At 43.2% G+C, this 13,290-nt stretch overlaps 1 protein-coding gene across 3 annotated transcripts in view; it reads left to right on the forward strand.

Moving 5' to 3' along the window:
• The first annotated feature begins 1,506 nt into the window (after nucleotides 1-1,506).
• The window catches only part of IL22RA2 (interleukin 22 receptor subunit alpha 2), a 33,823-nt gene continuing 22,039 nt past the window's right edge, over nucleotides 1,507-13,290 (forward strand). The window contains exons 1-3 of one of the 3 annotated variants that reach the window (XM_088023863.1): nucleotides 1,507-4,576; nucleotides 6,680-6,927; nucleotides 11,237-11,272. In XM_088023863.1, the coding sequence (XP_087879989.1) occupies nucleotides 6,912-6,927; nucleotides 11,237-11,272 (52 nt within the window). In that variant the 5' untranslated portion in view covers nucleotides 1,507-4,576; nucleotides 6,680-6,911. Of the gene's footprint in view, nucleotides 4,577-6,679; nucleotides 11,273-13,290 lie in introns of all 3 variants that reach the window. The other 2 variants (XM_028121419.2, XM_028121420.2) reach the window with 2 other exon arrangements.

Raw genomic sequence — 13,290 nt, forward strand, 5'->3', positions numbered from 1 at the left:
TCTCAGTGCTTCTGGGACTTCCATTGTTCTGTCTTTTCTTGTATTTATATCCTATTATTTATTTATCTATCTACCTATCTTTCTTTATTCCTTTTTTTTTTTTTTTAAAGATTTTATCTTTAAGTAATCTCTACACCCAACATGGGGCTCAAACTTAGAATCCTAAATCAATAGTTGCACGCTCTACCGACTGGGCCAGCTAGGTGGCCCTGCATCCTACTATTTTAATCATTAGAGCTTTATACTGGCATATTTTAACTTTTGAGGCCCTCCTTAATACTTTAGGTCAATGCTTATTGCTCATGTTTCTCCTCAACAATTGTTCTTTGTGGTGAACTCTAAGAATGTTCACCTAGTTTCTCCCCAAGTTTTGAAGTCTTTTAGGAGTTGTATTGGCATTGCATTTGCCCTATACAATGTTCAGGAATACCTTATGTTTTACGAAGTTGAATGTTCTTCTGCAAGAATGGGGACTATGTCTCTATTCAAGTCTTATATCCCTCATGAGAGTGTTATTCTTCAGGGGGTAGGGTATTTCTTACTAAATTTATTCCTTGGTATTTGATGTTACAGTTTCTAACTGGCTATTTGTAAAAAGCAAAAACAAAAACGTATTGTTACAGATTATTTTTGATACAGCCAACATCCAAACTTTTTGAGTTTTCAGTTGATTGGTTGTGCCAGTATACCACTGTATCATCTATAAATAAGGATAATCATGCCTTGCTGCTAATATTATTCTTCATATTTTATTTCCTTGTCTTCAGACTTTGATGAGTTGGTATGGTCTATTTCCCTAGAGCAATATACCTACTAAATTTTAGGTCAAAAGCTGGTGACTGTGAGTAAATCACTTAGCCTCATGGGAGTTGAATTAAATTCTCTCCATCTTTTGTCTCCAAGAGTAAGTTTGCACTTGTATTAACTGGTAAGGGGATCCTCTTCTTGACACAGTTCTGCTTAAATTAATTTTTCTCCTGAATTATTACGAGTCACCCAACAGTCATTGCATCATTTCATGCCAACTTGAAGTGTGTCTAAGACCACTGGCTGTGTCACATTAAGATACTGGTTTTTATACCCAAGAATATGGAAGGGTGACTTAGATCAAAAATTCCAGTTTTATAGGGTGATGGATAGTTTCAGTTATGAGGTGAGATACTTGCTCTGCATTTGCTCCTTTTCTGCCTCTAGATTCTGGAGTCAGACTGTTGGCTGCTTTCTAACTAGAGCTGCTAATCAAGAATGAAGGGAGGAATGAATGAACAAAAGAACAAATGTATAATTATTGAACTGCTTGTAAAAATACCCCACCTCATTTCATTTTGCAGCACGCTGGGAGGAGGAATTGCTGTCCCCATTGAAGACGAGAAAGCATGACAGCACGGGTAGTGACTCGCCTGGTGACTGGTGGGATAAAGATTCTGCCTCCGGGCTTTTTCCAGGAAATCTCTGCCTGCTAGTGGTTGTTGGCAAGTGTGGTGGTAGAGAGATCTTAGAGTAGGGAATGTTTCGCGGGATGCTTCAGCTGTGTTAAGAGGCGATAAAGGAACGCTCGTTAAAAACCAAAGGGGTGAGGAGAAATTAAGCAGCTAGGGGAAAAGAAAGCCAGAAACAGACATCCGATAACTTACGTGTGCCAAAGAGATGGCAAAAGGGTGGCCGGCTTGCGTTGAGTCTCCCATCAAAGATTAACGCTTCAGTTTAGGGGATGTTTCAGATTCTTCAGAAACCTCTGTAACCTAGGAACCACTGAGATTGAGTCCTCACTGTGTGCCCGGCACCCTGCTGAGTGCTTCTCTTGGGCGGCCTCATTGCTAAAATCCCATGTTCCCCGCATTCCTCAGTGAAGGGACGAAGGCTTGAAGAGGAAAAGGAGCCTGTCACGTAGCTACCCCACGCAAAGCCACTTTTTCAGAATAAGGAGAGTGAGAATGGGATTGCCAGCCTAGAGGCTCCGGGAAGGAGACGGAGGGATCTAGAGCACCACTGAGGAGAGGGTTGAATGGCCCTTCTCTCCTGCTGGAGAAGACCGAGAATGGTGGCCTGGTACCCACAGTGGGCGGGGTGAAGTGCGTGGGCCTGAGCAACAGGTGTCCCTGACACTAACCCGCCCTGAGCTAGAAATTATGGCTGGAGAAGGGCGCTCTAAGTTCAAATCTCAAAGATGGATCAACTTTGAATGAGGATGTGGTCTAAGAAAAGTCTTTGGGTCAACATTTTTTCACCTACTGAGAGCCAAGGACGCACCAGTAGCCTCTAGTCTCAAATATGTGTGGGGTAGTGGTCCATGAAGAGCAGGGGCTCTGAAGTCAGACCCTTGAGTTAGAGCCCCAGCTCTGCTACTCACCTAGTGGTTTGGAGCAAGTCACTTGGCTTCTCTTTGCCTTGGCTTACCCTGAAGCGGGGATAACAATAGTACTTAGCACACACATGGTTATGAGATTAGCTCCTACAGCCCTTAGCGCAGTCCTTGGAAGGGCCCTATGCAAGCACTTAATAAAGATCAGCTCCCCAAGTGTGGGAAGGAACCAACAAATCATCACATTGTCAATTACAAACAAAAGCCCAGGGTGCAGCCGCAGCATAACAAGGGGACCTAGCTGAGACTGGGGATCAGCCTCTTGAGTAAGTGACATTTAAGCATAAATTGGGTGGTGGGTGCAGGGGAGAGCTAGTTGGGAAGAAACTACCAAACCTAAGAAACAATGAATGTAGGATCCTGAGCTACAAATTTTATTATTTTTTTCCGTATTTTAACGTGCATAAGGATAGTATTTTAATTCAGCTTCCTTCCCATTTCAAAATGTCCTCTCATCCTCATAGCTGAGCAGTGCCATCAAGCAGAACCAGGACTCTCCCCAGGAAGTGTTGCCACTTCGAGGCAAAAGATAAATGGCTTTGTGTTGCACTGACGCAGACAAGGAACAACCAGAATAGGGGCGTCAGAGCTCCCCCCATCTTATGTTCCCAATCCACTACTTCAGCATCAGACATTTTATTATTAGTCTCATTTCAAGTTCTGTGCTTGAAACCTTCCAGTGGCTTCCCCTTCTCTCAGAAAGCATCCAGAATCCTTGCCATGGCTCCCAAGGCCTTTTGCCCCAATCACTGGGTGCTCCTGATCTCATTGCCAATACTCTGGCCCTTGCTCCTTCCCCTCCAACCACATGGCCTCTCGCTCTTTCCTTTGGACTTTGTTGTCCCTCTCTCAAATTGTGCTTCCCCCCTGTCTGCCTGGCTGCCTGCCTCCCCCAGCTCAGACCTCTGTTTACACAGCACCTGGTCAGCGTGGCCTTCCCTCCCCCACTCTGTGCAGCGGCATCTGCCCGGCAGTCTTGCTCCCCGCACCCTGCTTTGTCTCCACAGCACTGATCGCCACTGACGGAATAGTCGTGTGCCTATTCACTGTCTGCCTCCCACACACACACTTTCTAGAATGTCAGCTCTATGTGCACCAGAACTTGCCTAACCCACCATATAGTTCCAGAATTTAAGACCGTGCCTGACACAGAGCACGTGTGCTCTGTCAATGTTTGCGAGTCAATGTGTGCGAGTCAATATTTGTTGACTCGCAGAATTGTCTAATTTTCTATGCAGCCACTCCTATCTGGCTTATCATCATGCCCAAATCAGTGTTATTCTTTTTGCAACCGTGTGTGTGTGTGTGTGTGTGTGTGTGTGTGTCTGTATGTGTGTGTGTAGAGGAAGAGTATGTCTGTTATTGACACTCCAGAAATTTGAAAACTTGTACAGAATTGCAGAAATTCTTGCAAACCAGAACTGACTCAACCAAATATATGGAATAAATGGAATAAAGGTGTGGGATTATAGTCGGATGATAAAAATTAGATAAGTTGCAAAGAACCCCCAAACCCAGCTCTTTGATTTTGAAGGGTGTTAACCTCCCTGTCCTGTAACAGTTTGCCAAATGCAGTGAATTGGTTTTACGTCAATGATCTACCCGTGTTATGCCATTTATAGAACTGTTTGTTCCCATCATTTCCATAGTGCTCAGGTAGGGCCAGCATGGAAACCGACCTGACTCCCTCCCTCTCCGGACCTGTGGCATGCAGGATTTCCTCTCTCTCCACACAGCAGGATTCCTGCTTGACTCCTGCTTGACAGTTTGGGGAACATTATGGCACCTGTCCCAACTCACCAAGCCTGGAAGGAGGACTGATATTTATCATGGCTCCGCTACGGGCAGATGTTTGGCAAATTTCTCTTACTGACCCTCCTTGCTATCTGGTGAGGCAGGTATTACACATTTTTTTCCAAGTGAGGAAACAAGGGCACAGGAAAGTGGTTTTTTGTTTTGTTTTGTTTTTTGTAAACTAGAAACCAAAGGCATATATCTTGAGAATACAACATAGTAGGAACTCAGAATGTACATAAAACATGGAGGATGGCAGGGCTGGGGCCATGGGGAGCCACAGAGCCTGGGAAAAGGTGCACCTGAGAGGCTAAAGAGTCAGCCAAGAGCTGTGACATGGGACTCTGGATCTTGCAGCCTTGCCCAGGAACCTCTGCTGGAATTGTGTTTGGCTGACAGAAGGACACGGGTGGGAAGAAGGTAAGCGCCCTCTGCAGTATTAAGGTGGGGCCCCCACCTTGGGGAATATGGGATTTTAGAACATTGACATGAAATTGACATATAACATTATATTAGTTTCAGGTATGCAACAGAATGATTCGGTGTTTGTCCATATTATATAATAATCACCACAGTAAGTCTAGTTAACATTCCTCACCACACATAGTTAGAAATTTTTTTTTCTTGTCATGAGAACTTTTAAGAGTTCTTAAGCAACTTTCAGTTGTACAGTACAGTATCATTAACGCTAGTCACCGTGCGGTACGTGACACTCCCTTATCTATAACCTTGAAGTTTGTACCTTTTGAATATGGGATGTTTAAATGGGTTCAGGTAAAGAATCCAGAGGTCCCAGAAATCAAATGAACTTAGTCTGTGCTCTAGGTTTGCCTGGGCATTTGGGGGGATAAGAACCGGGCCTTTGAATACCAGGATGGGAAACCCATGGCAAGTGGATGAAGCTGAGACAGATCTATTTTGAGGGATTCGAACTCAAGCTTTATCTGTTTCCAAAGTGCAGGCTCTTCCTGGTTGTTTTTGAATATAAGTCATGCTTTAACTTTGATAACCAGGCAGCTCCCTCCAGAAATAGCCTTAGGTAAAGCTGGAAATACACTCTAATACTAATAAGTTATTTATGGTGGTTACTCACAATGCTACAGTAAAATAAGACAAGAATTCATTACTTTAAAATGCAAAAAGTACTTTCCTTACTCTGAGGTTCATGAGGGTTTCTAAATTTTGTTTAGGAGCTCAGTGTACATCTTGTCGAATGGATATTACACCTAAACAGTTGTGTGGCCATATTTTATCTTTGTTCATGAATCACAAATGAATACTAATCCATCCTTCTGTCCTTCAATTGCCAGAAAGCAAAGCAATAAAAGGGGATTTCCAGCTGCACATAGTTGCATAAGTCAGCATCTTCTTCTCTGGAAATCATGAAAAAACAATGAGAATTAAAATTAAAAAGTTTTATCCATGGGTCAGGAAAAGTGATCTAAATTGAGAATTGTTAAAGAAAAAAATAAGGAAAATATTCCACTTCAGAGCAAAAGACAGAGCCCCTGGGATATATTTCAGAGTAAATTTCTACTGTAAATTACTTGTATTGATATAAAATAAAGAATGAAACAAATATAATTGTACTTAAATAATAAAAATTTTTTTAAAGCAGAAAAAGTGATCATGTGCATAAATGTCCACTGAAACCTTCATAACCCTATTCAAATGTTAGGGTTTTTGTTATTAAAGTTTTTGGGTCTTTCAAAAAAAAGGAATAAAACAAATAAACATCTGATTCCCAGAGTTCTTATAAAAATAAACAACAAATGAAATAGAAGACAGTAGGAAGGAATTTTAAAAGGCAAAAGGAGATATGAATGAAACATGAAATCTTTTTAAAAAGTAGGAGGTACAACTAATTACAAAATCTGGTTCCTTGAAAAAATTTTGAAGATAAATAACTAGCTGACTTAACTAAGAATAAAATTTTAGAGAAGGGAGAAAATATCACCACTCAAAATAGGAAATTATAAAAGAGAAATCACAGAAACAAGGGAAGTCGAATATGGATATCATTAGGAAATAATTTGCATAACTGCAAATAAATTTAAAAGCATGAATGAAATGGACATTCTTCTAAAGAAAATACAATTTGTAGAAACTGAATCTAAAAGAGAACATCTGAACGGACTAATCAGGAGAATTCAAATTAGAAAATTGCCAAAGAAATGCAACCCCCCCAGCATGTACCCCATTTCCCACCCAGAGAAGCACCCAGATGATTGATCAGGGAAATCTCTGCAACCGTCAAGAAGCAGCTACATCCCAGGTCACACAGATTACTGGTCTGGCTGGAGAGTTGGTAGAGGTGCCACATGGTGTTGCAAAGCCCTAGTTGTCTGTGTGTGTCTGAAGGAACCACAGTGACCTTGCAGATCTGACAATCTCAGCCCCGTCTCATCAGGACTCGCACCCCAGACCATAAGAAGCAGAGAAGCATCTTCATGTTCTTGTGGCTTAAATCTTGTAAATTCCGGCCAGGTGCTAAAATACATTCCCTTTTCATTGATTCCCTAGCTATGCTGCAAGTGCTTACTACGTGCCCAGCACTGTCCATAGTGGAACAGTGAACAACGCTTACAATGTCAGGAGGTCACTCCTGGAGTTTCTATTCTAGCGGGGAAGATAGACAGCAAGAATAAAATAAACAGGCTATCAAATGATGATAGATGTTATGCAGAAAAATTAAGCGGACAAAGGAGATGCGGCCAGATGGCAGCGGGGAGAAGTGCAGCCATGCTGGGTGGCCATGGAAGAAGTCACTGGTAAGGTAATATCTGAGTAGACACATAAAGGGGGTGACTGGTGAGGCTCGGCATCTCAGAAAGAGTATGCAAGCAGAGGGGACAGGGAGTCAAAGATCTTAGCATGGGGATGAGCCTGGCATGCCTGAGAAACAGCAAAAAGGCCATTAGGGCCGGAGCACTGTGGGTTAGGAGAAGTGGAAGAGGTGAAGTTAGAGGTAATGGGGCCAGACGGTCCACAGCCTTGTAGGTGAGTAGAAAAATATGGACTTTTATTTTGAAAGAGATGTGAAGGTATTAGAAGGCTCTGAGCAAAGGCTCTGATCGAACATTTTGAAGAAACACTCCTACTGATGCAGAGGACAGAGGCAGCAGTAGGGAGAATGGACAGGAGGCTACGGCCACAGCCCGGGGAACAGATAGTAGTGGTGGGGACCCGAGTGGTTGCAGTGGAGGGCGTGACAACTGGGTGGATTCTGGTTATGCCATGGAAATCTTTCCAGAGTTGAAACAATGTCCAGGCATATGCTAGTGGATGGGCATAATGATTGGTTATATCCAATAGGGTTTTCAGGGTCAGTAAAAGACCTTGGTCAAGAACAGTCAAAGCAAAATCAATAACATCTTTTAACCAGAACAATAGGCATGAAGAGTGGAAAGTTACCCTAAGGACGCCCTCAGTCTTATGAATGGAGATTTTAAATAATGTATTAGTGTTCGTGGTCCAAAAATTAATCAAAACTAAACTTGATCAGATTGGTCATTGTGTTTATTGCATGTATTTGAACAATGAAGTTCCTTTTTTTTTTTCTGGATTCAAGTCCATAAACTATTTTGAAATGCATGCCAGTTATTTCCAGAATGCAGAACTGCTTAAAGGTCATGAGTATTATTCAGAGTTATTGAGGGCCTGGAGCATAACAAAGAACAAATAGTTTCCCAGTTATTGGTACTACAAGTATATGGTTCTCTCTAGGTCTGAGGAGGAGAAGAGTGGATTTCAAGTTATCATTGTGCTCTGTTAAATTAACTTTAGAACGAGGCCTCCCATTTACCAAATCATAGAATGAGGGAAAGAACCTGGAGCGGAAACCCAGTCCATCTTAGATACACTCCAATGAGGCAGTTTTTAAACACTTTTCTGAAAGAGAATAAGGAACATGTGGCCCTTCACTACCAAGACGTGGCTGAAGAAAAGGAAGCTGGCCCGATCAGGACCGGCTCTGCCCTCTAGTTCATCACTGCATCCCTAACACAGTGCCCGGGGATACAGCACATGCTCAGTAAACATTCATTTGAGTGAATCAACAATTAAAGGAATGAATGGCCAAGTCTTAATTGACATTGTTCTATCGCTTTATGGAATAAATATTACAAGTGAAGAATAACACATACTGATTTTATAATAGACCCCTTAGTTCAGCCAGACCTGACTTCACCCCTTGCTTTGTCACTACATGCTGTAGAGCTGGTTAGGTTCTTTGAGCTTATGTCTCGTTTTCTTCATCTGTAATATCAGGATAATAATACTGACCTCCTGGGCTTGTCCTGAGGATTAACTAAAATAACACATAAAAAGGATTTAACACATAGTTGTTAGTTCCCGTTACCAACACTAAAATGGCATTTAAATTACCAAAAGAAGTTTTATAAAGATGTCATCTTGTAGATAAGCTTTTAAATTCCTTTTCCTTTTGTTATGAAGAAGCTCAAATATATATAAAAGTAGAAAGTATAATGAGTATCCCTGTACCCAATACCCAGTTTCAATAATTATCAGCTTGTGACCGGCTGGTCACCCTCTTCCTGACCCTTTGGATTATTTTGAAGCAAATCCCAGACATCGTGTCATGTTATCTGTAATACTTCAATATGTATTTCTAACAATAATAATAATGATAACCAAAATCCCATATCACACTTAAAAATAATTAATAATGATTTCTTAATTAGGTGAATTGTTGGTCTCCAGGAAGCCACAGAGAAAAAGAAGAGAATCAGGTCTGTCCAAGGCAGGGGCTTAGGCAAGTTCTCTCCAGACCCAACACGATGGAGGCACCCCTGTCACTGTCAAGGTGGACTCTTCCTGCCGATGAATTAGAGGGGGGAGGGCAGGGGAGGAATGTGGGTAATGAGTTGGAAGCCAGCATTTCATGCTTGAAGCAAAGTAGAGCAGACATCTCCAGTTATCTGTCATTTTCTTCCTCCCAAAGCAAATGTATTTTCACTGGAAATAATTCTGTTCAAATTCTTCTGCTTCCAAATTGGGAGGATTTTAGGATTTAATTTTATCTTCTCATCTACCTGAGACATCGTGGCAGAATTGGCTTTTAGGCAGATTATATCACACAACCAGAGAGCTCATTGAATGGTTATAGGACTGGTTTGGTTTCTGCAATTTAACATAGCACAAAAGTTCACATGTCTTTGAGAGAATTCAGTTCTTAGTATATTCTGTGATCCTCTCCCTTCCCCTCTAATTGTCCCTTATTCGTTCTACAAAAGTCAGTAACCCAGTGGAAACCCTGATCTTACTGTTGGCCGCACTACTTATTAAACCTTGAATTAAAGTATTTTTCCTTTTTTCTTAACTGGAATTTGGGGTAATTGGGTTGCTTTGAAACAAGAGCTATTTGTGCAGAAGATATGGAACATCAGTAGTTCAAACACAGGTTATCACTCCCCTGCCCCCACTTAAAAGCCAAGGTTAATGTGGAGCTCCTAGGTGGCTCAGTCGATTGGGTATCCGACTCTTGATCTCAGCTCAGGTTTTGATCTCAGGGTCGTGAGTTCAAGCTTCACATTGGGCTCCATGCTGGGCATGGAGTCTACTTAAAAAAAAAAAAAAAAAAACAAGGTGAATGCAAAGTCTAGAGCTCACTGGGTAAAGTCAGTGAGTAAGTAGGTGTTGCTGAGACATCTAGAAAACAAGGAGCACCAGAGGGTACAAAGGGAGCCTAAGATCTGTTGCATGTTTCTTCCTTGAAAGCCTTCGTTCTCTTCTGAGCAATGGAAATCCCACCTGGAGGAGATGAGGGGTCTGGTTCTGAAGTTGGACACAGCATGGAGGCACTGGAAAGCCTGGCGTTATCTTCACAAACCCCTCTATAGTGCTCTGGCAGTTATGTCTACTTTCCTTTACAAGTAGGCTTTGGAAGGCAGGGGCAATGTCTATCTTAATCGCTGCTGCACCCTTGCTGCTGAGACTAATCAGGCAGCAAATGTCTGTTCCTTGTTACTGAGGGAAGGAATGAATGAGAACTGCTTCACAGCCCTCCCTAGTACTTACTACAGAGGCTACTCTACCAAGGACTTAAAAGAGACTACAGAGGTATTTCCTCTTTTGACCTAAAAATCCTCACTTGAAAAAATTATGACTTTCTTCTTGGGCTTTAATGTACAATTTTAGTGCCTCTACAAACATGCAGTTAGAAAAATGGTAAGAAAAATAAATATAATGAATCATAGGCAAAGAACAGATGACCTAGTTCGATCAGATTTCAAAGAAGATATGAAAAAGATAGAATGTAGCTCGAAATGATTGTCCTCCACATTCAACCTTTTAAGGACTCATGTAGTTTCACAGTTCCGAATCTTCCTCAGATGGCTGGAAACAGAGGGTGGGAATGGAAAAGGAAGAGCATTGGTTGAGTGGGGCCCCGGGGCCGCCACGGACTGGGAAGACAGATGCATGGGGCAGGGAAGCCCTGTGGAGAGCCAGAGGGTGTAGAGGGTCTGAGATATACCCAGGAAGTTAGAGAGCTTCCACGAAGGGAGGAAAAGGAAGAATCAACCAGAGACCCCACCAGCTTGAACCACGATCGGGAGCCCGGGTAGCTGTAACTGCCAAGAACATTTCTCAGAATCACCCTGCCAGCCACATGCTGGTGGCTGGCAGCACCTCTGCCTCCCAGGGCTAGATTCCCTGAGGGCGTCACGAGCTGCTGGATTCCCCCACCTTCAAGTACCTTGCACAATTCCTGCCCTACCCTGCCCTGCAGTCTGCCAGTCCTCAGTGTTTTGCCTTTTCAGAGCTGACAAAGTCCCAGTCCCAACAAAAACAAGCTTCCACATTGAAGTGACTTATGGCAAATATTTTCTGAAGTGATTTCTATACTTTTATAATAACCCTAAAATAATAAACAACATAGTGTCTTGACAAAGTGAAATTGTAGTGGCTTCAAGGAACCATGGTTAAACCCACGAGGGGATGTCCAGCATGAGAATTCTCCAGTTTCCTCTTCTGTCCAGAGCTGTGCTCTCAGTGAGGGGACCACTGGTTGTCTGACTGGTCGCGCTCCAACCATGACGCCTAAACATTGCTTTCTAGGCTTCCTCATCAGTTTCTTCCCGACTGGTGTCATAGGTAAGTGCTTCACTTCTTTTTAATTGCTCACGACTTTGTCATCTGAGTCTGCTCAAGGGACTGCTGGAAAGGGCTCTAGTGCTTTTCTTGGCTTTGTCCAATTGTCAGCTTTCTTCTGACATGAAATGGTCAGAACAGACATGGGGTCAGTCTCTCTCTGCAGCCTGCGTAACTCCAGGTGGACTTAATATGTAGCTACTAAAGAGGAGACACTTAAGAAACTTCATACTTCTTTTGCCTTCAAGGGACACTATAGCATAGTGGTTATGAGCAGGCTCCTCAGCCAGACGACCTGAGTCTGGATCCCAACTCTGCCATTTACCATCTAGGAAACCTTGGGCAATTGACTTTACCCCCGCTGTGCCTTAATTTCCTCATCTGTAGGATGGGGATTGTAAGTCACTGTGAGGATCACACGAGTTAATATATACTCAAGTGCTTAGAGCAGTGCCTGACAGAATAGAGACCATAAACTGCATGTGAGAATTTGCTGTTGGTCTTCACAGAGAACTTTTTAAGAGCAGAGAACAACTTGTCACCCCAAGATACCTCTGATCAAAGCCATTAACTCCCCCCCCCCCCGTTAAAGATAGGTACCTCTCAGTGTAAATGACTCAAGTAATGTTCCCAAGACAATACAGTTGCTCAGGGACTGATAACATGAAAGCAATTCAAGCCCTCATTGTTCAGAAATGTATGGATTTGAGTAGACTATACTTTTGGTCCTTGGCAATAGAAAGGGCTCGTTTAGCAAACTATGGCGGGAAACTAGTGCTGTCAAAATGATTCGGGGCTCTACATGTTACCGGGCCTGTAACTTGGGGCAAGAGCCACAATGTCCTTAAGCCTCAACTTCCCCATCTGTAAAACGTGCTACCTTATTCAGTGGTTGTGAATATGGGATAAGACGTAAGGCTTTCAGCACAGTGCCTGATACTTGTCTAATGTTCCTATGTGTTCAGTGGTCGGTGGATGCCACAGGAGGAGGAGGAGGGAAAGAGGGGGAGAAAGAATATCCCCAGGCCCTCGTTGTTTTTCCGCACCGTTAGCTCCCCTCTCTGAGGCTTTGCTCTTGGTTTCTGTGGTGGGTGACAGGCAGGCTCTGCAGTCAGATGCCTGGGTACAAAATCAGCGTCAGCAATTTTGTCTGGAAGAGGGAGACTGCAATAGTCCCTTTTTTGTCGAACAGCTGGGCAGATTGAGTTAAGGCAGGTACAGGCCCTCAGCACCTGGTACACAGTGATTTGGTCTTATCGTCGGAGGGAGCCGCAGTGATGGTACAAAAGTGAGACAAGAAATCCAGAGACAGAGGCGCTAAAGGACACTGAACTGACTATCTTCAGGGGTGGCAAATCAACTCTAGGCGCAGGATCCAGGAGATAGTGTTCCTCACGTCCTGACACTTCTGGAATTTTTCTGTATTACAAGGACTGATCCGGTCGTGATTTGGGTGAGCTAAATCAATGGCGGCGGTAGGCTCTTTCCAAGGACACACCACCATTTGACACACTGAAGGAGTTCCAAAAAATAAAAATAAAAGCAAACAAAAACCAACCAGCCCCCTTCATTAGAACATAACAAATCTTGAATGTTCAGAGCTGAGATCGTGGGCTCAGAAGTACATTCTTGCATCTCAATGATTTTTTGAGCAAAGGTTTAAAGGAGGTGAAGAAAGGAGGCGTGCAGAGTTCCAGGGTGGAGCAGGGCCAGTGCAGGGACACACCCGGCGGGAGCACACCCAGCACGGTGGGGCAGGAGACAGGAGAGCATCCTGGAGAAGGGGGCGTCTGGTAGGAGATGAAGTCAGGGGAAAAGACGAGGTTGTTTCCTGATGGCCTCTCCTTCTGCCCAACTTCCTATCCCTGATCGGAAAGGTCACACTTGTTGGTGAGGAAAACTTTATCTCTGCCCCATCTTAGGCTTTCAGCCTAAGTTAACAAAAAGGCAGATTAACGAGAGAAAAACAAATCATTCGTTAACACGTGCAGCACGTATCAAGAGGGAGGAACATAAGCGAA

The sequence above is a fragment of the Eumetopias jubatus genome, unplaced genomic scaffold, assembly GCF_037043125.1.
Source record: "Eumetopias jubatus isolate StellerSeaLion01/CBP00866 unplaced genomic scaffold, mEumJub1_p1.0 scaffold_6, whole genome shotgun sequence".
NCBI lineage: Eukaryota > Metazoa > Chordata > Mammalia > Carnivora > Otariidae > Eumetopias > Eumetopias jubatus.